Source organism: Podarcis muralis, chromosome 6 (assembly GCF_964188315.1).
Source record: "Podarcis muralis chromosome 6, rPodMur119.hap1.1, whole genome shotgun sequence".
Lineage (NCBI taxonomy): Eukaryota > Metazoa > Chordata > Lepidosauria > Squamata > Lacertidae > Podarcis > Podarcis muralis.
The window spans coordinates 66,573,321-66,599,530 of NC_135660.1; the positions used below are offsets into that span (position 1 = coordinate 66,573,321).

The 26,210-nt window shown below is 40.4% G+C and overlaps 1 protein-coding gene across 7 annotated transcripts in view; it reads right to left on the reverse strand.

Moving 5' to 3' along the window:
- The window catches only part of PCDH15 (protocadherin related 15), a 621,509-nt gene that overhangs the window by 73,853 nt on the left and 521,446 nt on the right, over positions 1-26,210 (reverse strand). For all 7 annotated transcript variants that reach the window (XM_077930491.1, XM_077930494.1, XM_077930496.1 and 4 more), the window contains 2 exons: positions 16,135-16,244; positions 15,882-16,022 (listed from right to left, as the gene is read on the reverse strand). In XM_077930491.1, the coding sequence (XP_077786617.1) occupies positions 15,882-16,022; positions 16,135-16,244 (251 nt within the window). The remainder of the gene's footprint in view (positions 1-15,881; positions 16,023-16,134; positions 16,245-26,210) is intronic.

The window sequence follows — 26,210 nt, forward strand, 5'->3', positions numbered from 1 at the left end:
GTTCAGCCCGAAAACGGAATCTGCTTGACACAGCGCGACTCCAGTGCTGGGAAAAGTGAAAGTGAGTTGCCTTGGCGGATACTTTGTTTTTCTCCTTGCTTATCTCCCTTGCAAAAAGTAACTAAGTAAAGTAAAGACTTAGTATTAAAAGGCTTGTGGGAGGAAAGAGGAGATCAGGACAAACTGGTACAATGAGGAGTCCTTGAGGAACAGAGGCTGAAATAGATGAAAGGAGCACTTCTCCCTCTTCCTGAACTTAAAACGCAGAGAGAAGGCGACCGGAAGAGAAGGCTCCATTACTATTAAAAGACCCCGGAGCGTGATGGACTGAGAAAGACTTTAAGGAGGAAGGAAGATAAGGGAAAGAGCATAACCACATCCACTCCTGTGGCGGGGAAAATATATATATACTCTGGTCTCACTGTAAATGAGTACCCCCCCTCCTATTTGCCCTTCAGGACTGTTTGACAGACAGGAAAGACTGGATGCTTTTGAAGCAGGATATTGCTACGCCCTGGGAAACAGAGTCGTGGTGAAGAAGACTTGGTGACCTCTAGTGGCAAGACTGAGACTGAACTTACAACTTATTTACTCCCCCCCCCGTTCTTCTGCCTCTCCCCTTTCATTCTCATCCTATCCCACCCTACTTTTTTCTTAACCAATTTCGGACCTTCGGCTTACTTGACTGGGGAGCCGCTCTGAGCGGTAAAAAGACCCTGCTGGGGAAATATTGGATGAGTGGTAAATGTTGGTAAATATTTGAGCGGAGGGTGGTGATTTTATGCAGAATAAATAGTAAAGAGGTAAAATTGGAGGTGGAAGGTATAAGTGAAGGTGGTATATGGAAAGGGGGGAATAAGGAAAATATAAGAACACGAGATGTCATATACGGTAAAGAAAGGTACAAATGGGGGGACCCCCGGAGAAAGGAGGGGATCTAAACAAGAAACAGACTCTAAGGCAGACATTATGAAGATGCTAGTGGAAATCAAACAGAGCCAAAACAATTTAGAGCAGAAGCTAGAGCAGGTAGATAATAAAATTGGAAATATGGATAGAAAGATTGACGAAACAGTAAACGAACTTAAAGGCCAGATAAAAGAAATATACAGAAGAACGCAAAATGTAGAGGAAGTGATGAAGAAGACAAAATTAGAACTAAAGGATATTAAACGGGAAAAGGAAAGAATTAAAGCTGAAATGTCGGATTTAAATAAAACACAAGAGGAGATAAAAGATGTTATAGCAATGAATGAACTCCGACAGAGGGAGGCGAACCTTAGGTTAAGAGCCATCCCGGAGACACAAGGGGAGAATATTAAGGAAAGACTGATAAGAGAGCTTGCGGTCTGGATGGATGTATCAGTAGAAGAAATGGCCGGAAAGGTGCAGAGCGCATTTAGAATGCGCGTAAAAACAACAAAAGGGAAAAAACTTACAGGCGACTGTTTGATTACATTTAGGGACAAGGAAGTAAGAAATAGGATACTGCAAAAGAACAGGGAAAAAAGATTGAACATAGGGGGAAACTACATAATTATCTTTAAAGATGTCCCAATTAGATTACTTAAACGAAGAGACCCCTATAAACCACTAGCACAGACTTTGAAGAGGAATAGAATTGAATTCAGATGGGAGTACCCTGAAGGAATATCATTTGAATATAGAGGTAAAAGGCATAGATTATCAAACCCAGAAGAAACTGGGAAATTTTTGAGGAAGTATAAAGAGCTGAAATCAGAGGAGGGTGGAGCAAGAGAAGCAGAGGGAGGATCACCTAGAAATATAAGAACAGAGGACGAACAAGAAGTGAACGAAAGCGGTTCAGACGAGGAGGCAGAAGAAGAAGGGGAGGAAGAAAGCACAGAAAACTAACAAGGGGAAAAGAGAGGAAAAAAGGGAGGGGAAAAGGGGAAAGGGAAAAGGAAAAAAAAGAGAGAAAGAGAAAAATTAGGTGATTGTTAGGCACTATGGGATTAAAAATTCTAAGTTGGAATATTAACGGAATGAATGAGAAAAAAAAGAGGAATAAAATTGAGCAATTCTTGAAAAAGAAAAAGCTGGATATCATCTGTCTTCAAGAGACGCATGTGGCTAAAAAACACAAAAGGCTGTTAATTAACAAAAGATTGGGAATTGAATTTGAGTCCTCTGACAGAGAAAAGAAAAGGGGGGTCGTACTGTATATCAATAAAAAGATTGAAGCCAAACAAATATTTAAAGATGAAGAGGGGAGGATGGTGGCTATCCGGATTAATTGGCAAGGCGAGAGTTTGATCGTGATTGGGATCTACGCACCAAATAACAATAAGACTGATTTTTATAAATATCTCGAAGGGAAAATTTTGGAATATATGGATCAGAGAATCATCTTAATGGGGGACATGAATGGTGTAGTCTCTCTAGAAGTGGATAAACTTAGGGAAGGAGTAAGTAAAGAAGGGAAATTACCAAAATCATTTTTTTCAATGGTGAAAAACTGTAATTTGATGGATATTTGGCGTCTTAGACATCCACTGGATAAGCAATATACATTTCACTCTGAGCCGCACAATTCGATGTCACGGATTGACCAGGTCTGGATATCAAGTGAATTGTGCCCCAGGGTTAAACAAGTTGAAATAAAACCGAGAGTAATCTCTGACCATAGCCCGATAGAATGGGAACTAGAGAGCTATGAGAGCAGAACCTTCAGATGGAGATTAAAAGATTACCTCCTAAACGATCAGAGAATTGTAGAAAATGCGCTTAAAAAGCTATCAGAATACTTTATGGACAATTGGGACAAAGGTACAAATATTAATACAGTCTGGGATGCTAGTAAGGCGGTAATAAGAGGATACTTTATCCAACAGAATGCGATTAAAAACAAGAACAGAGAAAAAGGAAAAGAGGAAATACTAAAGCAGATTATGGATAGCGAACAGAAATTAATTCGGAAACCCAACTGTCAGAAAACAAAACAAAATATCAAAATCTTGCAAGCCCAATTTGCTTCGATACTAAATAGAGAAGTAGAATGGAATATCAAAAAACTAAGACAAAAGAACTTTGAATTCTCAAATAAATCGGGAAAGTGGCTTGCGCGGCAAATTAAGAAGAGAAAGGAGCAAGGTACAATAAACAGAATTATAAAAGAGGGAGAAGAGGTTACTGATCCAAAAGAAATTAGGAAAGAGTTTTTTGATTACTATAGAAGCCTTTATAAAAATAAAGAAAGAAACAACTTAAGGAGGATAGAAAGATTCCTGAAAGATAAAATGGTGCAGAAAATCCCAATCGATAAGAAACAACGACTAAATGAGCCAATTGAAATAGAAGAGATAGAGGAGGTAATTAAAGATCTGAAAAGAGGGAAAGCTCCGGGACCCGATGGATTCACAGCGGGCTATTACAAAGAGATGAGATCTGTACTTGTGAATCCCCTGAAGGAGATTATGAATAACATCTTAAGAAAAGGGGAAATCCCGGAGACCTGGAAAGAGGCGTTCATCACTCTCATCCCGAAGCAGGATGCAGATCTAACCCAGGTTAAAAATTATAGGCCAATCTCACTATTGAATACGGACTACAAAATCTTCGCAGGAATTCTGGCAAGAAGATTGAAGTCCCTACTGGTAGAAACTATTCATAAAGATCAGGCTGGGTTTCTTCCAGGCAGGCACATGAGGGACAATATAAGAAATATAATTAACATGCTAGAATTTCTATCGGATAGGATGGACAAACAGGCGCTAATGATGTTTGTAGACGCGGAAAAAGCGTTTGATAATGTGGCGTGGGATTTTATGTTGAAGAACCTAGAACATATGGAAGTGGGTAGAGATTTCTTTAATGGGGTGAAAGCAATATATAGAGAACAAAGAGCTAAACTGATCATAAATAACATCGTGACAGAAGAAATAAAGATACAGAAAGGCACAAGACAGGGATGCCCACTCTCCCCGCTGCTATTTATAACGGTATTGGAAGTACTTCTGAATTCAATTAGACAAAATGAGAAAATCAAAGGAATAACAATTGGACAACATGCCTATAAGACCAAAGCATTCGCGGATGATTTAGTAATAATGACGGAGGATCCAATAGTTACAATTGAAGAAATCTTGAAGGAAATTGACCAATTTGGGGAAATAGCAGGCTTCAAATTAAATAAGAAGAAAACAAAGATGATGGTAAAGAATATGGATCAAAATGTAATAGAAATAATCCAGAACCAATCACAGATACAGGTGGTCAAGAAAGTGAAATACTTAGGGATTTGGCTCACACCTAAAAACATAGATTTATTCAAAAATAACTATGAGCCAGTGTGGAAAGAAATAAGAAAGGATTTGGAAGTATGGGGAGGACTGAGATTGTCCCTCTGGGGTAGGATCAATACTATTAAGATGATCGTACTACCGAGGGTACTATTTCTATTCCAGACTATTCCTATAATCAAAGGGACCCGAATGTTTAAAGAATGGCAAAAAGTGTTATCAAGATTCATCTGGCAGGGCAAAAAACCTCGTATAAAATTTAAACTGCTGACAGATAGGAGGGAAAGGGGAGGCTTTGCCCTACCAGATTTGGGATTATACTATGAGGCATCATCCCTCTGTTGGATAAAAGACTGGGTCAAACTAGAGAACAAGGAGCTACTCGATTTAGAGGGCTTCGACAACAGGTTCGGTTGGCATGCCTACCTGTGGTGCGGCAAGAGGAAAGTACACAAGGGGTTTGAAAATCATACTTTCAGAGGTCCACTCATTGAAATATGGGAAAGGTATAAAAATATATTAGAACCTAAAATCCCGCACTGGCTCTCACCCCTTGAAATGATGAGCCTTAAGAAAACCAACATGAGAGGTGACTGGGCAACATATGACCAGCTGTTAATGAAAGAGGAGGGGAAATGGAAAGTAAAACCGTATGAGCAGGTTAAGGAGTATGTGTACGATTGGTTGCACCATCTCCAAGTTAATGAGATGTTCAGAAAAGAGACTAAAGAGAGAGGGTATGCAGACAAAGAGTCAAAATTTCAGACGGAAATCATAAACAATGAGGTGAAAATAATATCTAAAATGTATAAGATTTTGTTGGATTGGAATTTGGCAGATGAAGAAGTGAAGACAGTAATGATTCGGTGGGCTAGTGATGTAGGCCATGCTATACAATTCGAAGATTGGGAGAACCTATGGAAAGAAGGCCTGAACTTTACTGCATGTATGACGGTGAAAGAGAATGTCATGAAGATGTTTTACAGGTGGTACATAACACCTGCAAAATTATCGAAAATGTATAAAGTAGATAACAAATGTTGGAAATGTGAGGAGAAGGAGGGTGCCTTCTACCATATGTGGTGGGAGTGTGGGAAAGTGAGAGAATTTTGGGAAGAGGTGTATATTGAACTAAAGAAGGTGTTAAAGTACACATTTATTAAAAAACCCGAAATCTTTCTGTTAGGGATCTTAGGGAACGAAATTAAGAAGAAAGACCATAAATTTGTGTACTACGCAGTCACAGCAGCAAGGATAGTTCTTGCTCAGAAGTGGAAAAAAAAGGAAATGCCAACAATAGAGGAGTGGAGAGTGAAGTTATCAGATTACGCGGACTTGGATAGATTAACGGGAAAGATCAGACACCTAAGAGACCAAAAGTTCATCAAGGATTGGGAGAAATATGCAGATTACCTGGAATGTATTAGTAAAGGCCAAATAACGTTAAGGGGATTCAGAGAAGCACTGTGAAAGACTAAGAGGTATTGTTCTAAGGAAAATAGAGGAAGAGGAATGTATAATGACAATACAAACCAGGCAATGTGTATCTTTGATTTGTATTGCGGAAGATTTACGGGCGGGCTGAAGGAAGTCCAAAAAGAGATGATAATGTTAATTCGATAGGTGATAACTTTTTGTAGTATATATTGTGTGTTTACTTTGTGTTTTGCTGTTATCTTTATGTTTGTCATGTTTGTTTTTTGTCTTTTTCTTTTTTCTTTCTGAAAATTAATAAATATCTATATGGAAAAATTTACAACAGACTTTTGTGTCACTCTCAACTATGAAATGGAATCCAGCATGAGGTTAGGGAGGTGAAGGGTACAGTTATGCACATAGGAGCAGGTGCTATTCTAAAGTTATTGAGACATATGGAGGAAAGTAAGCTAGCATAATCCTGCCCCACTCCCCCAGGATTTTGTTTTGTTTTGTTTTCCAGCATGGAAGCTTTAGCCCCCTCCATGAGTTATCCCTCAATCAATCATTGTGTGGAAGCAGAATGCGAGTTTCACTTCGGGGTTCTACATCTTGATGGGAGTCTACCTGTGAATAGGAGTCTCTCCCCTATAGATACATCTCTCAACACATGAATGGCAGAGAGGTGAAACTGATAGACAACAGCTTGGGATCAGTGTGGGATCAGTGCGTGAGGCCCATATTTATACCCTCACATGCAGTCATTAATCATGTGAGGGGGAACATCTGAATGGGCATTTATGTTTTAAATATTGGGCTTTCTTTTCAATACAGAAACTATTCAACCCTTACAAATGAAGAAACTGCAAACTCTCCCTTATTGCCCTCTACAATCCCGCATTATTTTACCGGCTACTCTAGAAACATTGGCTTAAAACCAAGAGTGCTATTTTGCTAGTGGAAAATGTCTTCCTCTTCAGTAAGGGCTGTTTCTGATGAAGTGGAAACATGCTGTGTGAGTAAAGTGAGGCCAAACCTAGATTTCTTCCACTCACAAAACTCTTTTCATGAGGTGTTTTTTAATGGTCCACTGAAGTTTATTTGCTATCACATGAATTTTCTTTCTCCACTATATTTCTCATCACTGTGAGACTAGCACTTATTCAAGAGTTCACATAACGGCAGTAATATATTTTCTCCTTCTGCTCACAGTTCCTTAGATCCACCCCATGTAATGGCAAAAGCAATAATAAATATTTAACTTTTATTTGGGACTTCAAAATATTCAAAGTACTTCACATACATTATCTCATCTCAGAACTCACTATAACAGCTTGAAATACATGCTGGTACTATTATCCTGCAGAGGAGTGGAGACTGAGAGAATTGTAGCTTGCCTGAAGTCGTGTAATTCACAACTGAGGTGAGATTACAACCAGAGATTTCCCAACTCAGAATCTTAGACACTCTGCTGCACTAGCTCTTGACTTGCTTTACCCACAGCTCATTTCTTCTTCACTATATCTGACCTTTTTCTCTTTTTTAAAACAAAAAAGCATGGTGAATGCTTCCAAGATAGAGGCATTTTGCACTAGATAAAGGTGAGGCTCAGAAAGGACAATGATAGGTTTTAAACAGGCAATATTGTAATATATCAAGAATAGTTTTATACTTCATTATTCACACCTTATTTCTCTTCATGGTGATAGATTTCAGGGGTGCAGTGCCTACCTATATTTGGTTTCCCTGAGAAGGGAGGTGACTGGAGATGACAGACAGACTAATCTGTCAATTCCAGTTTCTCATTTTTCCTATCTTAAGCTCAGTTCTCCACATTTCTGTGCTTTAAAAGTCCTCATGAAAATTGATCAGCATTTTAGGACAAATTTCTCCTAAAGTAGACTTTTTTTGGTAGGTAATTTTGCCTAATATGCACATTTTTTGCAAAACAAATTTCCTTGGAATGCTCTTTTAACTAATGTGCATTTTATGCACACTTTATCCTAGTATATGCATTTATGCACACATTACTTGGCTGGAGAACAGCATTGCAAAATTTGGAGAAATGTTCTGAAGGGTGGCTGTGTTTCAGCTTGCGCATTGTTTAGGAAACTGAGAGTTTGGTAGATGCATATTTGAATGCAAACTGAATAAATTATCTCCTCCATCCCTACTGGAGGCCTATGGTATCTTGTAACAGCTGAGTAAAGAATAGGTGGTTACACACCAAAACGCCAGATTTACTGCCAACATCAGATCTCCAGAAGGAGGCAGTGAGCACCCCAAAATGCTACTAGATTACAGAGCCTCTAAAGCTCTCTCTCCCCAGATCTTTCCTAGTTGGACTCATTCTATGACTCAATCTGCAATTCTGTTGTTTATTTTCACAGAGAGACCTAGAATACATCCATGCTTAGCTAGAGGTGGAGAAAGGGGAGGCATGTCCTCTTTCAGGACCACCCAGATATTTCCTAGATATTCAGAAATTACCGGTACCCACAGACAGGAATCAAGTGCTTGACCACTTGGCCAACGACCATTAAATAACATTTGTAGTCACTGTGGGCTCATTAACCTACTGTCCTGCCCAAGCCCTCAGTCTATATGCAGTTGAACTGAAATATTTACCAAGCTCCATGGCATTAGGCGAACACTACTTTTGGTTGCTCCTCCCTCAGAGGAATGCTCAGCAGAAAAAGAATGGAGCACCTGTTCTTTTCCACAGTAGGTTAAAAGTAGACAGTTATTTCTATTACAAAGGCCGCTTTAATTAAACTGTATGTGAGCAATATAAATTGGATGGGCATCAGTAATAATTTATGCAGTTCTGCCCTTAATGATCTGCCAGGATGTTCTTGCATATTGGCAGGTAAAATAAACCCATCTATTGCTAAGCTCAATTTCTGCCTTAAAAACCTGGCTTCAGCCACGTAGATCACAATAATTTAATGACAAATCTTACCTGTTATTTCAGTTCATCACCCGCCTGCCTTTTAAACAATCAATCACTAGTTTAATCTGGTAAATGTAAATACATTTGTCTATAACTAAACTTCAATACACGGACCATTTTGACATAATAAAGGGAGTGCAAAATAATTACAATGTAGTACAATTTAATAAACAAGAGCTACAACATGTTAATGGGTGATATTGAATGTCTTGCCAGAAGCAGCAAAAGGCAGGCCACCTTCTCTCCTTCTCCCTATAACCCCTGCATTCCCTCTCCCCAAATCTGCTCTCAAGGGTTTCCCCCAAAAATGTGTTGCACAAGCAGAATGGTACTGTTTGAAATCACCCACTCCTTTTCATTTTTTACTTCTGATACTGTTGGAAAACTGCATATTACCTTAAAACATGTGGCTGCTGCCAACCTATGTCTTATTCCTACTTCTTCTGATGATATTTAGTTAAAGCAGCGATGGCCACTAACTTGGATAGCTTGAAAAGAGGATTAGACAAATTAATGGAGGGTAAGGCTACTAATGGATACTGGTCACAATGTCTATGCTCTGCCTCCAGTGCTGGGGGCAGTAAGCCTCTGAATAGCAGTTACTGTGAATCACAGGTGGAGAGACTACTGTTGTGCTAAGCTCCTACTCGTTGCCTTCCCATAGGCATCTGGTCGGCCACTGTGAGAACAGGATGCTGGACTAGATGAGCCATTGACCTGATCGGGCTTCCCTTATGTTCTTAAATCTGTCACGTGATAAGATATTGCCGCACTCAGCTATTTCCATGCCTCCTACAAGTTGCAGACAGCTGAAGTTTGACACAGCTACATAACAGAACCAAATTAGCTGGAGAAAAATAAAACAAACTTGACTTACGGTCTTAGTTAAACTGACAAAGGCTTTCCAGAAAGGTAGCCAGGTCAGTCTGTTGCAGCAAAAGCAAGAGTTTTTAAACTCATGGTTAAAAGACTGGCAGGGATCTTGCAGATATACAACTCAAAGGGTGGAGTGGAATTCTACCTCATTATTAGCTGAGCTGTTTTGTCCCTGAAGCATCTGCTCTGAATAAGAGCAGGCTCCCTAGCTCTAAAAGCAAGCGTGGTAGAGAATAAAGACCTTTAATCTCTGTATTGTGCCCCTTTTAAACTAACCCCAAGGCTTTCTGTGTCTGTGAGCAGATGGAGGGCCCAAGGAAGGATACTGCCTTCTACTTTTCCCTCTCCACTTCTCTCACAAGGTCCAGCTGCCCACGGATTCCATAGAGCAACAGGCAGAAAGATGCTTTTGTGAGTGGGGTGATTTTAATGCAGAGCCGGTACCAACAAGGAATTATAAACTTGCTTCCACTAATGTTGTATGGTGAACTCCTGCTATTGAGCCCTGCTGCTGCTTAGTGGGGTGATATATGTAGTTCTCATACACGTGAATAAAGTATTCCAGATGTCCTGGAAATAATGCAAATTGCTACACATAATCTTAGAAAGTAGCTTAGCTTTTTCATCACATCTCTTCATTTAAAGTGGGGAGGGTGGGGAAAGTGTGCCCCAAGGTTTTAGACTACAACTCCCATCAGCCCTAATTGGCACGGCCAACAGTCAGGGATGATGGGAGCTGTAGTCTAACAACACTGATGGCAGGATTGCAGGTTCCCCATACTGGCACGAGTAGATAAATAGCTACTGCTGTGGTGGGAAGGTAAACATGCACTCTGGCTTCCATTATGGTGTTCCATTGTGCCAGAAGCGGTTTAGTCATGCTGGCCATATGACCCAGAAAGCTGTCTGCCAACAAATGCCGGCTCCCTCGGCCTGAAAGTGCAGATGAGTGCCGCAACCCATAGTCGAATTTGACTGGACTTAACCATCCAGGAGTCCTTTATCTTTTACCTTTACCTGTACCATCATAAATCTATCTAATCTATCTATGAAATAGAAACTTTGAAATAGCATGCGCGCGCGCGCGCGCACGCACGCACACACACACACACACACACACACACACACATGAAATAGAAACTTTAAAACAGCACACATTTCTTAAAAGGCACTAAACAGTAAAGCTGCCTCATTTCAACTTAAAAGTGGTGGTAGGGAAACTAAACACCTTTTTCACAATATGATTATCCACCTGAGAAATACTCATCACCTCTATTGCTTAGTTCTTGAGCATGGCAATTGCTCTTTGAGGTGATAAAACAGAAGAGAAGATGCATTCTCTCTGTAAACATCCTATAGCTATAAACAACCTCCTAGTCTACAGCTGACACAACAGCAAAAAGAAGATAGTGATCAAAGGTAACATTTACCGAAGATGAAGTTTCCACTAGGCATCATCTGCCAACTGGCAACACCTTTATCTTTGAGGACTTATTTTTCAGCCATCTATTTGTATCCATGACCATTTTCAGAGTGACACTAGAACAGCCTGGAGGCTTCTTCCACTGAATCTCTGCCAAAGACTGCTAAAGTTGGGTGTCATATGTAACAGGAGTGATAATTCAAGAAAAGATAATAAACTGTGACAACTACTGTCAGCAGTCGTACAATAAGCAACCATCAAGCATTATACCTGAGGGGTCATGAGAACTGAGTTGAAATATAAACAGCCACCTTATTTTTGGGGTACTGTAAGAATTAAATATGAGAAAATATGCGACAAAACCCCTCCGTTTCAACTCTCTAGAATATGGGACAACACTGTGATCTACTAGTAGGATACAACCCCAGTGGTGTGAATCAGATTGCATTACTAAGCCGTAAGGTACTAGATTCTCTGTCAGGCCTCTCCAGAATGCAAACACCTGACTGTGACTGTAATAATAATAATTCCCTAATGCCATGGCTTTAGTAAGGTATAATGCTTACAAAAATATATTATCTTGTCACACTTTTCTTCTATCCTCTTAGATCTCTTTGTTCTTCTTTTGCTTTCCAAGCTTCTCCTTCACACATTGCTTTGGTTTCCTGAAATTCTCCATTCCACTTCACTGCAATGCTCTTTCTTTCCCCTCAGGTGAGTGTGTCTTATATTATTTATTATGAGTAAGTGCCAGGTGCATTCTCTTAAAGTGACACTCACATGTTGTAGTATCTAGCACGGCGCTTTCAAAGCACAGATCCAACTGGATCCACACTTCCAAAAGGCCCCCATTTTTTTGGTATGTTGCATGGATGGATATCTGCAGCGTGTGAGAGATGCTTCACCCTATCTCCATGCCACACTGCTTCTCTCTTATTAAAAAGAGAAGGAAGCAGTGCTGGGTGGTGAGGAACTTAATGGAGAGAAGATGAGTGGTGTCTTTGGCTCTGCCCACTACTCACAGTGGCCTACCACCATTGTTTTAAGGTGGACTTCTAACTTTTTCCCTTCAAAATTATAGATTTTTGCTTTCTGCCTCAAATTCTTTTCATTTGCGGGCTCAACATTTTAAGTGGGGTAAGATGTTTGTGGTCAACTTCTGTGGAAGTGATAGGTTTCAAGAGTCTTCTTCCCATTCTTCCTCAGGGGCATGTGTCCAGCAGGAATTCTCAAATGCAAGGGTTACTGCAGTGACTGTAGAATCCATCCATTGCAGCTGCTGGTAGAAACATGCCCTTGAAGATGGATTTCACCCCAAAACATGGCAGGCCTGGAATGAACCATATTTCTAGCACCTAACGTTTGTTCTTCTCTTTTGCCTGTCAGTGGTGCCATCTCCGCCTTATGTTGTTGTTGTTTCTCTTCTTCCAATTACCAGCTCCAGATGAATTATAAGCGTGTCAAGATTTGTCTTCTGATCTTGTCTGGAAGATCATTAGCATTTAGGTACATCCATCATATATATATATATATATATATATATATATATATATATATATGAATGAGAGAAAGAAGCAGCTATTTATATATGATAAGAACTCTTGTGTCATACGCTTTTGACAGTTTCTATAAGACACATCAAGAATGGAACATGGCTCGTATGATGATAAACTCTGCGGATCTTTCAACACACCATATATGAATTTCCAAAGTAGGTGGGGAAATACAAGAAAGTGAAACAGGGCTGGTGGACAGTTCACAAACATCACATCATCTTTAAAGTATTTACATGCTTCATAGTTGTAAATAATATTGCATTCATTTTGACTCTGGTGAATGAAGAAATGAAAGTGACAAACACCTCATGGACCCAACAAGTGTTTGTTTAAGGCAGCCATACTTTACAATCAATATGTACTGATTTTTAACATTGAGCCTCTGGGAATAAATAGCCTCAAAAAGCCATGTTCACAATCTGAAACAGTACTGGAAAACAAAAGGTAGCAGAACAATGGAAACGATAAAACAAAAAATAGAACCATAAAATGCATATAGATGGTGCTGTTATCATTTTACTGATAAAGAGGTATTGGACTTAAAATGGAAAAGGAAAAGAAATATTGAAGCTGAGAGATTTTTCCCTACTAAAAGTGCAGAGCTGAGGCTGTTTTGGCAGACAGCCACTGACTGAAAGAAAACTGTTATTGTTTTACTTTCTAAAACTGGCTGAATAAGGAACAAAATACTTCAAAATAGTGCTTTACTTAATTAAAATATGTTTCTGATAATAGAGATTTTTTATATATTAAAAAAATGGCCTTCCATTTTCTAAACTCAGCTCTGTGGGTTGGAGGAATCTTAAGCTATTTAACCACTGGGGCCTTTCAGGGACACCCAAGGAAATAACACAGACTTTCTTTGCTATGGAAGAGCTAGCAGCTGTGTGCGATGAGTGATATTTTCTGTGAATGCTAATTTTAATAAGAGGTGCACTCACTCACATCAGTCTTTGGGATCATTTCTGGCATACTGCCTATGAAAATGAGAAACATTACAAGGATATGCCCTGAAGCAAAAACATAAAATGGAATCAATAACATTCAAGTTGTCTTCATCACAAAATTTATTTTAATTGCCCTGCAATTCATTATTATTTGGAAGTCTGATTAGCCAAGTGTTTTGATGTTCTCAGAAGACATGTTGCCGTGACTCCCAGTATTTTGGTTCATGGTTATTATGACTCAGAGACAAATGGGAAGGCTGGATTAATTCAAACAATTGCTTATGAGACATGCTGTGCCCCTTAGAGTTTCCCCCTACATCCCTATCCAACTAGCAGCATATCTTATGATGGAAACATCATTGCTCTGAAACGGAGCAATCTTTTTTGCCACTTTTCAGGGACCTACGAAACTGCCATGTACTGAGGCATGTCCCCATGACACCAGTCCCCATCTACCTCAGCATTATCTACTGGCAGCAACTGTCCAGAGCTTCAGCCAAAGGTCTTCTCCAGCCCTACTTAAAGATGTCAGGGATTGAACCTGGGACCTTTCGCATAGAAAACGTGTCCTCTCCTATTGAACTGTGGCCCCTTCAGTTAATTGCATGACGTCCTTATAATGGAGCAATAGTCCACTATGTCAATAGCTATCCCATTCTGCCATAGTAAATGTATAATTCCAAGATTTGATTACAGTTCACTTCTGTAGTCTGGAAGGCAGATGTGGCATTACAAAACATTTCATATCACAACTTAGACTTGTAATTAAAATACACCAAAAGAAGAAGAAAAGCCACACAGAAAACTGTGTCTGCAGAGAGATAAATGTTTTCAGAAAGGCAGAAATGTGCATTATTTCCTCTGTCTAACCTGCAACCCTTCATATGCTGCTGGACTACAGCACCCATCATCTCTGACCAGTGGTCATGCTGATTGTAGCCGACTGGAGTTTAGAGACCAGTAATATATTGAGGGCTACGCATTCCACCCCACTGCTGTAGAAGAACAGAGTAAGCCCATCCAACCAAATTAAAACTTGAAGATGATCTCCTTGTTCTATTACTTAAATCCATTAACTTTAATTAATTGGGATGAAGCAAGTAGATATTCATAAATTAAATGGCCATAAATTTTAATCAATTTAAGATACCAATTAATGTATTGTTCTTATTTAGCTTCATGAACATTTAATTATGCTTATTGAGAAGTTTAAAAGACTTCCATTCTTTGCTGACTGCATACCAGGAGAAACTCTTTCATAAAGTATTCATGCAGAACTTATTGCTATATTATTTGACCAAATCTTCCAGCTTTAATTATGATTCACACTTTCCATTTAAATACTTGTTTCTTGTACTAAGAAACTTTTAGAAAAGTTGCTAACTCGAGATTGCTTCAGGTTTCAGAAGCTGAGTGTAAATTGGTACAGAAGAATGCATGAAACACATAAGTGTTTCCTTTAAAATGAAGGATAGGAAACAGAATATTTCGTGCGCGCACGCACGCACGCACTCACTCACTCACTCACTCACTCACTCACTTTGGTCATATATACTGTGCAGTATTTTCCTCAGAGAAAAACACAATATTACATTTTTTAAAAAGTAAGCACATCCTTTATGAGCAGCGGAGGCTGGTCCATTAGTATGGATGGGACACTGCCCCACCAACTACAGCTCTCGGCCACACCCCATCCACCTTCTTAATTACAACCGGACAAGAGGATGAAGCTGTCAGCCTCTTTAGTCTCAGCATTAGCCTTATAGAACTCAGCAGGGAAGAGGATGAGGGCAAGGGGGCTCTGGCTCCACCTACTGTTGGCCTCCCTGCCTTCCAGCCTACCAACCCCAATGGGCAGCAGTCACCACTGCTTATGTATACAGCTACATAGGCTTTTATTAGCCATATGCTACTACAACTCCATGGAAGAGAGGCATTCTGTGTCACCCTGATGGTGGTAGTAGTGATGGTCTTACCAAACTGTGTTGAATCTTCAGAAAGACTGACATGTGGAGGAGGCTGGGCAGGGATGAAATGTTTGGCAGTGCAGAAACCACCCTACATCCTACAACCAGCAAGCCATCCAGAGAGCTGTTGGCGATGCGCCAGGACAGCAGTATTCAGTCATTACATTTTCAAACAACACACGGCATATCGTTAGCACACAGTAAGAGCCAAATAAGTAAGAGTCCTAGATATTCTTAGAATATCGTAGAATTAAGTTGTAGTGACTTGAGGCTCTCTTTGTACTACTATATCTGAAATTGCTAGGCAAATTTAGCACATGAAGGAATTAACTAACAATGTAAAAAAAGTGGCAGATTAAGTCTTAAGGTAATGTGTGCAGCATTAGTGGTGGGGGAGGTGGGGAGGGGGAGAGCAAGATGACCTTTTTGCTCAAATATCCAGATGCACAAAGAAATAATAAAAAAGGTGAAAGTAACTTGCTTTTGGATGGCACAGGTAAATTGGAGCGGACCACTTGTAGTGAGTCTGCTTGCACGCGAAGTAAATAGCTTTTCACGGTTTCATAATCCAGTGGGTTTTTGACAGAGATGACACCTGTTCTGTTATTAATAGCAAACACATCTGGAATGCAGCAAAGAAAAGAAAAATTAGTGACATTTGTTCCCTCCCCTCTCCCTTAAAAGTACTTTTTATTCATGTATCGTACTAGACCACCTGGGACAGTATTACTTACCGTCTTCATTTCCTGAAACAATGGAATAGATAATCGTCTGATTCAAAGCAGCAGCAGTTACAACAACAACGTGAGTTCCTTTGGGTGCACCTTCACTCACAGGAGGGGGCCTGCAAAATTGGGCAAAACAGATTGCTCTTTCTTATTGTCACGTTCTCAGTGCTCTACTGAAATAATATATACAAGATTTTTCTCCTTGTCTGGGAGACAAGAAGAAACTGGAAGCTACGTATGACTAGGATCATGTAATTCCAGCGGTTGCCTGACATGAAATAAAGCATACAGAATAAAGCAACAACAATGGCTTGAATCAAACATTAGAACAGTGGCATGATTGCTGCCTAAATTTGCTGCTACAAGTGAATATGTAAACATTTTAATCCCTTTCCCACATGGGTCTGCCTGATTGCTTGTGGAAGGAATTCCAATATTCTCACAGCCATATAAGATCCCCCCCCCCCCAGCCTTATTGCAGAAAATGTTGGTGGGCAATCTATGCCATTGATTAAATGCTTTAAGCACATCTATGATTACTCCTGTCCTCTGCACAAAAGATTTCTGCACAAAAGAGGCTGGATAAACTTGCCGAAAGAAGTAAGCTCAGGACTAAGGCTGAGCTAGAAAGAATAATGTAGTTGCTAGTTATTGTCTTTGCAAAAGGTCCATGCAATGGAGACGCACGCCCTAAGAAGCTTCTCTCTAAAATGTCTCTGCTGTCAAGCAGCAGTCACAAATAAATGTGCTTGGCAATAAAATGCTGTTCCCTGCACCTTTGAACATGAAGCCATTATTCAGTTAGATCAGTTTGAAAGGAAAAGAAAATGCTGAAATCAATTTCTCCACCATTTTGCAGGACATCATAGGCCTAAGGGCTATATGAATCTTTTCAAATCAGGTCAAATATGAGCCCTGATCATTCTGTAAATGTCCATGGCAAGCATGGATGGATTATCCCATTGCTCTTGTTCGATGCATCTTAGAACCGATTTTCATTTTACTTTTTATACTCAGACAGTACATCTGATGACAATATGTATGCATATCCAGAATGTAGGGTGTGTGCATGCAAATATAAAATTAGAAACAATTATGGGAAAGACTGGATTTTTAAAAATAGAAACACACCTAATTCTGCATGTATGTGTCTATGCAGGCTATATACAGGGAAACCCACATCTTCTGTATTTAGTTATCTATTCATACCAAAATACAAAATATAAAGAGAGAATTGGCTCTAAGATAACTCCAGTACTCTAACTCAGCTTCAGTATGTTGGGATGAAATTTCACCGTACGCTGATATACTTGCACGGGAAGGCTAGATAGAGAGGAACCTTCCTAGACTTTCTTTCTAGACTTAACCTATTGATCTTCCCTTAGACCAGGGGTCTGCAACCTTTAAGACAAAAAGAGCCACTTGGACCCGTTTCCGAAGGGGAAAAAACTGGGAGCCGCAATACTCGTCATTATAAAAATAACTTTTTTGTCACTTTTTTATTATTTCTTTGTTTGACCCCTCAGAATTACTCCTCCTCATAGAAATAAACGTTAAATTAACAAGTTACCTTTTTGTGTGTGTGTGTTCTTCACTCCCCTTCAAAACAGTGACCAGCGTGCATGCCCCCTTTCAATGCAGTGACCAGCGTACATGCCCCTTACAATGTAGCGGGCGAGAAAGTGACGTCGGGACGGTGCGTGACTAACGCACGCACCGCCACCATGCGACGTCACAGCCACTACAGCACTCGCCACAGTGGGGAGTGTCGGGGTGCACAATGCGCCTCCTCCTCCACCCTGGAGCCGCGGCAAAGGTGTAAAAGAGCCACATGCGGCTCCGGAGCTGCAGGTTGCAGACCCCTGCCTTAGACCAATACTCTCAGAGTTGTTGGCCTCATTTCCTTCTTCAGCCTTTCCTTGGGAGAGGAGACAACTTTGTGTGTGTCTCTTGCTGAGATGAAAGAGCATGCATGGCTCTTCACATCTCCACCTTAGTTAGAACTAGGATCTTTGCTTTCAAGTATGTACTTCCTGCAATAAACACAGCCTTTTATTTTCTTAAGAGCAGAGCCTCCTTGTGATTATATCCAGGATAAAGTGTGCTCCTCCAACAGGGATACAGGGATCCATTCTGCTTCCGTAAGCATGTTAACACCAACTCAGTCATCCTTCCTCTGAATATTGGGCTTCTGCTGGTGTGTTTGCACCTTGCTAGCCTCTGCCTAATCCCCCTTTACCTCCTGGTAAGCAGGAGCCATGCAAAACAAACAGAGGTCAAGTGAGTACCCTGCATTGTAACCTTTTTCATAGGGTATTTGCTCTATCCCCATTGATTGACTGGGTTGCCCTTTTCTATCTTTTGTATCCTTGCTTGCCATGCACACAATTAATGTGTGAAAAGAGCTACAGCCTTTGCTAGTAGTGCACCTAAAAAAGGTACCGTATTTTTCGCTCCATAAAATGCACCCGACCATAAGACGCATCTAGTTTTAGAGGAGGAGAACAAGAAAAAAAAAATTCTCTCCCTCTCTGCGCAGCGCCTCTCCACGGCTTCAGGGATAGCTGTGCCAAGCCTCTTCAGGGGAAGGGGAGCGTTCTTCCCATTGCCCTGAAGAGGCTTTGTGCGGCTATCCCTGAAGCCAGGAGAGCAAGAGGGATCGGTGCGCACCGATCCCTCTTGCTTGCCTGGCTTCAGGGATAGCTTCGCAGCCTGCATTCGCTCCATAAGACGCACACACATTTCCCCTTACTTTTTAGGAGGCGAGAAGTGCGTCTTATAGAGCGAAAAATACAGTATTTAAAAAGTGAAATTTTCACATTTGAATTCCAAGTTGGAGTGACATGCTTTTCATTAAAGAACAGCAGAAATGTTTGCTACTTAATGCTTAGTAAGATATTTGGAAATGCAGAGCCACAGAATTATTTTGTGACTGATTTTCCCATATAGAAGGATTTGGGCTGCAGTTGGGTGCAGACTGAAATCTGATAGCAGACACTATAGTGAAGTTATGGATGACAGGATAAGAATCATAAATTTAATTGTAATCCAACAGATTGAACTGGTTTTCAATTAAACTTTTCTCATTTATCTGGCATCTGCATTGGTCTGCATGACACCAAAATTCAAGTAATGATAACAATACGTTATTGATGTAACTGGTGAGCAAGGTATGTTTGACAAACTCAAATACAGTACAAACAATTTTCTACCTTGTTATTTTCAGGACCTACAGGCTAGATTCCTTCCATGTCCACTTTTCTAAGATGAAGTCTTTAAAAATTCAAAATGGATTTTTGGGGGAGTGCGTGTAAAAACCCTTCTTTTGATCCTAACCTGTTTTTAGCACTTTCTTTTTTTAGTAACATCTCTGTAACTCCTGTTCTGACATTGCTGAATTCTATGGATTGAGAAATCAATATCAATTAGGAAGGTGCTTTTGCATTCAATATGGAGAATTTGAAGGAAGTGAATAGAGAAACACCAAAATTCATGTTCTTTGTAACCTTATAGTAATTGTGCCTTATCGATTTAACTTCCTTGAGTTAACTAATGCAATCAGGTTCAAAGAACAATACATCACTTCAATGAAAACATACTGCTAGTCCCTTAAGAAACTTCTGTCGAAACATATGGAACTGAATGGGTAAAAAGGATAAAAGCTAATACGTGGCTGTGTTTGTCCTGTGTATTTTACCTCAAGTGCTTTTCCTGTTTCTGTAAAGGTCAATTATTAAGCCAGAATCTTGCATTAATTGCACAGAGGGGCTCCATTTCTACAAAGGGACAGTGGGCCTGTGCAGGTGGCCCTGCTCCTAAGGTTGCCCTGCTCCTCAGCATCGCCGAGGGGAGGGGTTGTGAGTGGGTCTCGCTTCCTGCCAGCCAATGCGTCTGGCTAGGGGGCGTGGTTTGCTGCTCTTAAGCAAACACAGGACCATGGCTCAGCCTGTTTGTTTCCTGCACACATGGACCTCCCTCCCTCCCTCCCTCCCTCCCTCCCTCCCTCTATTCTCATGCATTCAACACCTGACCTTGCTATGGACCTCGGTTGGTCACCTGTTGAAGGGGCCTGGTAGAATTTTTTTCCACTTGGCAGATTGGCACCAGCCACTTGGTTTTTTTGCCTACCTCATAGCAAATCGCCACAACTTTGTAAGGTTTGGTGGTTAGGCATTGGAAAATGCATTGTGAGGGGAGGTTGTGGCCATCACCTACCCATCCCCTTGAAGGGTGTTCCATTAAAGGAATCCGGTGGTCATGGTTCCTGTCCGAAACCCAGGTGGTGGCTAGGGCCATGGCACGACCCTCCAGTGACTCTAGGGGAGTTTCCAGTTGATTTCCACCAATATGTTCCCCCTACAGATTGTTAACCCTTGTATGACTTCCTGCAGGGTGGGCAGGAGTCAAGTATAGTCTGTTCAGATCCAGTGTCTAGGCCCTAAGCCAATACTACTCACATTCTGTAACCAATAAAGTTGTGGCCATTTTTAGCCCATTAACCTAAAATACTGGTGTCCATGTGTCTTATCAGAAAGTGGGGGACGGGGCCTCGACTCACAAACATGTCTTGGCCTTCTTAAGAATATATTTGCTTTTTTATAAAAAAAGTGGTAGTAGTAATCTGTCTCCTTCAGTCATATTCCCATTCCAACCCCCCTAAGTATGAAGAATGTGTACATTATAACACACTGTCATGTCTCATGCTCAACATATGCCAACAGAGGCTCTTATGTGTAACAGAAGATCTTTATCCAGGCATATATAGGCTTGGCAACGGCCACAGTTCAGGAGTCACAATTCAGAAATTCAGGCATCAACCAATATGTTCAGAACTGGATGGAAACAACAAAGTTGTCCCAACAGCTTCCACGCCCTGCCCATCAAGCTCTTAAATAACAGACTCTGCTGGAATGTCAGGAGTGCAAATGTGTACTCCTTTGAGATGGGTGCTATTTGAAGCTGGATGTTGCATTTGGCACAGGTATGGAGACAGGATATGTGTTGCATTTGGCACAGGTATGGAGACAGGATATGTGTAACTTCAAGCATTTCCCACATATCAGATGATTGTAAATTGGGGACCCACAAGCACAGAGGAGGAACAGACTTCTCTCCTGCGGTCTGGGGCTTTGGATATTCCCTTCCTAGTGTGGTAAAGAGTCACACTGCAGTGACTTCCATTCATGAATCTAAGAAGAATAGTGGTCCTAATGTTCACTCTCTGTTCCATTGAGCACCAGAGAATAAAATCATTCTGTTTTAGAGCTCTGTAAAGTTTAGCTGACATATTTTAATTTATAGCATTTCACCTTTGCATGCCTTTGTGCTTGTGTGTGCTGTACCACGTCAGTAAAACATCTGCAATAGGCTGAGCTGCCAACATTCACTGCTTCCAGAAGGCCAATTTAAATTGTTTCTTTTTCTTCTGTGCAATATTATTTGCAAGGTATGTTCAGTGGGATTGTGTGTCTTTTCCTATGCCCCCTCCTTACATTTGTCATATTGGTTCATGAAGTTTTGACCTTTTCGGTGATATTTACCTCAAAAAAAAAGATGACAAGGGAGTTTAGGTATTATTACAATGAACCACTGACATGGCCTATTATCCTTAAAGATAAATGTCAAACTTCATTCTGATGGACTTAATGTCATCAGGTGCAATGCATCCTTGTGTAGTCCTTGCAAGGATTCAAAATGAAAGCTAGAAGTCAATATTTTTGTCAGAAATTCTTCAGAATCAAAAGAATAGGGGTTCAAACTGCACTCTTTAAATAGCTCTTTAACAATCAAGTATTACAGCATAGTTGCCAAGATGAATTAGATATGGAAAGGTTATTCTGTACGCCGAAAGACAGTGAAAAGGTGGGATGTGCTGCTAAATAAATAAATAAGAAAAGAAAGAAAGAAAAATGAAGGTGTAAGAATTCTTAAATTTTTATGATAAATTTATACTACAGTGGACGCTCGGGTTGCAAACGTGATCCGTGTGGGATGCACGTTCGCAACCTGCAGCGTTCGCAACCCGCAGCGTTCGCAACCCGCATCTGTGTGTCTGCGCACGCACGTGTTGCGATCTGGCGTTTCTGAGCATGCACAAAGGGCGATTTAGCGCTTCTGCGCATGCGCAACCGCTGAAATCTGGAAGTAACCCGTTCCGGTACTTCTGGATTGTGGCGGTCCGTAACCCGAAAAAACGCAACCTGAAGCGGCTGTAACCCGAGGTATGACTGTATTTGTTAAAAATGATTTTGCTGGGGGATGTTTGCCATTAAGAATTTATTCAGCAGCCCCTTCCTTTCTTTTGATAATAGTAAGAGCTGAAAAAACTTTTTTTAAACTTTTTTGTGAAGGTCAGAAGAAAGTCTTCCTTTACTGTAGCAGTTGATGCAGAATCTTGCTATGATTACATGCCTCATGTCTTCTGTATTAAACTCCCTTAGGGAGGTGTCCTGAGATTCAGTTATTTGACTTTGAAAGAAGGAGGAGAAAAGAAGTATTATTGTACAGAATCCTCTAAGGAAGAATACTTTGATTTGTTGTGCCTTTTTGAGCATTCTAAAGAGAAAGTCCTGCTAGTGAAAATGCTTTGGTTTGTGAGAGCAAAAGATGTTCTTGGGATCATTATACTAAAGTGGGGCCCACACAGAAAATGAACAGGAAAGAGATGGAATGGCTGGAAAGATATTGGCTTGGTTCTCACACAATGCTAAGCCATGGTTTGTTGAACTATGAGTTGACCATTAGTTGTGTCACAGATAAATCAAGCAAACCATGGTTTGTTTCTCAAAACTTTGGTTTGTTTCCCCGCTGTGTCTGTGGTGGGATGGCCATACAAATGATGATTAAGTAAGGGTGCTGGGTTCAAACGTAACACAATCCACAGTTAAACAAGGATCATGGTTTCTTGGTAATAAATAAGAAAGCATAGTTAAGCTGTTGAGTTAATAGATAACATTAGTGTTTAATGCAAAACTAGCTTTTCTTGAACCACCGTGGTGCTTATCCAGAGGAAACCTTAACCAGCAAGAGAAAAATACACGAGCTCTCTTAGGATGCTGACATCAAGGCTACCTTTATACATAGGCAATACAAGGGTCTAGTATTTACAAAGCCATCTTCTTTAGAAAGCATGGATTGCTGTCTGGCTGCTACAGAAAAATAGTTCCCAGCCATTACTTTTCATATTTTTGGCCACCATGTAAAGTCAAGCTGACAATGTTTACTGCATTTTTTTAGCTGTGGTGTGAACACAGCTTCATAGTTTATACCACAGATGTACATGCAGGCAAGATGAATGGTGAAATAACAATTTGCTTCCCATGCTGAGGAAGTCAATCTTGTCCACTCTCTTGTGTGCCAAGTAGGTTGATTAACTTTAAAATATTGCTTAAATAGGCACATTCACGTTTCTGTGTATAAACACTCACACTTCACATTGCAGAAGGAAATTTAGTAAGATTTCAAACTGTTTACAAAACTACACAGACAGAACTGACAGCAGAACACACACACACACTTTAAGGATAGTAAAAGCAAAGTGCTTCTCTCCTTTTGAAAGGTTAACATCTGTCTTCACTCAAACTGTCTCCTTAACTGTTATGTACAACTAATTTCTCAGTCACAGTTTTATCTTACCCTATATGGCACATGCCTGGAAATAGGAACAGAGCAGAGAGGAGAACATTCTGGTCAGTCAAGATCATTCTTGTGAATTAGAAATCTGTGCACTGGATCATGCTTATAGAAAGAAAGGTCATGTTGCAACAACATCAACTGAACACTGTGACCTTTGGTATTTCACTTTTTCTGCAAGAAATAAAGCCCTTAACAGAAAGTTAGTGTTCCTTAACAACAGACCAATTTCCCAAAATGGAGCCTAGGGTTTACTTTGCTGTTTCAATGCATTTGAAAGATGTGACTATTTTCCTTTACTTGACATAAAATGCTTGAACACCTGTTAAATGTGCCCACAGGCAATACTTAATAGCTATTGATTGCACTCTTTAGCTAGCAATTTATTGCCTACAATTGCAGTCCATGGCTATTAACTATGACTTTCTAGTTGTGTAAGAGGACAAGATATGCATTAATTAACAAAAATCCAAGGTACCTTTGATCTTTTACTTTTTTAAAAAGGGTAATTAATCACAAGAGGATGCCATTTCTAAACACACACACACACACACACACACACACACACACAACCAGATATTAATTTAACTATTTCTGCTTTAGGTTTAATTTCACATCTGGCCTTTGCACATTTTATAATGCTAGAAAGAGTTAGAAGGACTTCTGCGTTCCTTTCCCCCAGAAAGATTCCTTTTTCTTAACTTCAAATTAATTTTGCACATGTACAGATTACAGTCACAGCGATGCTAAAAACATGCCACTGTCAAATTCTGAATGAATCCATAAGCAGCAGAGCACATCATTTAATGAACTCATCTTTTTTGTTAAAGCACCCAATTATCCAAATGCTGTACATAGCCTGCTGATGTATCCATGCCTACCAGTTCCTGTGTAAATTGTGTAACTTATTTGCCTGTGATTCACATAGCTAGAATCACAGGCAAATAAGTGTCCAATGCCATACAAGCCATGCAGGTATATGAAAAATGGATCGATGGAAAAGCAGCACAATAGGGATCTTTCTTATAATTCCCTGCAACCTAGCATAACAACTCTACTCCTCACATGCTTTAGCTTCAATCAACAAATTATTTTATTTCTCTGCTTGCTCTGACACATCCTATTAACTATCCCAGAATTCTGTCCCTATTGCATTGCATAATTGTTCTGGTTTTGCTTTGTTCTAGATGTTTTGAGCATAACATACATGGCAAAGTGGTATATAAATGAAGTGGCTATGAAAATAATGCCATTACATTTTTGAATGGTTTCATGGTAAATAAGAGAACAATGCAATCACTTCAGTTTAGCAGCTCTAGTTTTGTGGTAAGAGATCTGAGGTGGACCTGGAGTCTCAACATAAGCAGACGTTGGACCTTTGAAGTCATGGAATGTCTGGATAGCTCAGCTGGTTACAGCATGGTGCTGATGACACCAAGTTTGCAGGTTCGATTGCCATATGGGAGAGCTACATATTCCTGCATTGCAGGGGGTTGGACAAGATGATCCTCTAGGTCCCTCCCAACTCTACAATCCTATGATTCTGTGATCCTTTCTATACATTAATGGGAGCCATAAAAGGGTACATAATCCAATTATAAGCCCTTCCTATCTGTGTAACTGCCCATCAGTGAACTGAAGAATGAATGCAACCAATTAAATAAAACCAGCCAGATGAACGAGACACAGGTAGTTGTCCTTAACGTATAACATTTAACTACACAAGACTGTGTCCAGCTAAGCCATAGGCAGAGTAGACCCAGTGGGTTTAAGTTAGTTAAATTCATTTGTTTCAATGGGTCTGCTATATGACTTAAGTTGGATACAATCCACAAGCCTGACAAGGAAATCACTGTTTATTTCTTGGTGCTAACTTTGCTTCCTGATTACATTATACTTTTCACAGCCTACATAATGACAGAGAGCCAGTGTGGTGTGGTGGTTAAGAGCGGTAGTCTCATAATCTGGGGAACCGGGTTCGCGCCTCCGCTCCTCCACATGCAGCTGCTGGGTGACCTTGGGCCAGTCACACTTCTTTGAAGTCTCTCAGCCCCACTCACCTCACAGAGTGTTTGTTGTGGGGGAGGAAGGGAAAGGAGAATGTTAGCCGCTTTGAGACTCCTGAAGGGGAGTGAAAGGCGGGATATCAAATCCAAACTCTTCTTCTTCTTCTTCTTCTTCAAATAATAGTTTCTTTCTCCTCCCCTCACATTTCCCTTTAGTAATATTGATGATATTTTAAATATTTATTCCTTACATTTACATACCACCTTTATCTTCCAAGGATTTCAAGGTGATATGCATGGTTCTCCTCCTTGTCACAGCAACCCTGGGGTTAGGCTAAGAGATGGTGCCTGGCCCAAGGTCACCCAGTGAGCTCCATCCTCTCCCGGGTCATAGTCCAACACTCTAACCATTATCCCACACGTAATGGTAGAAATGGAACACAT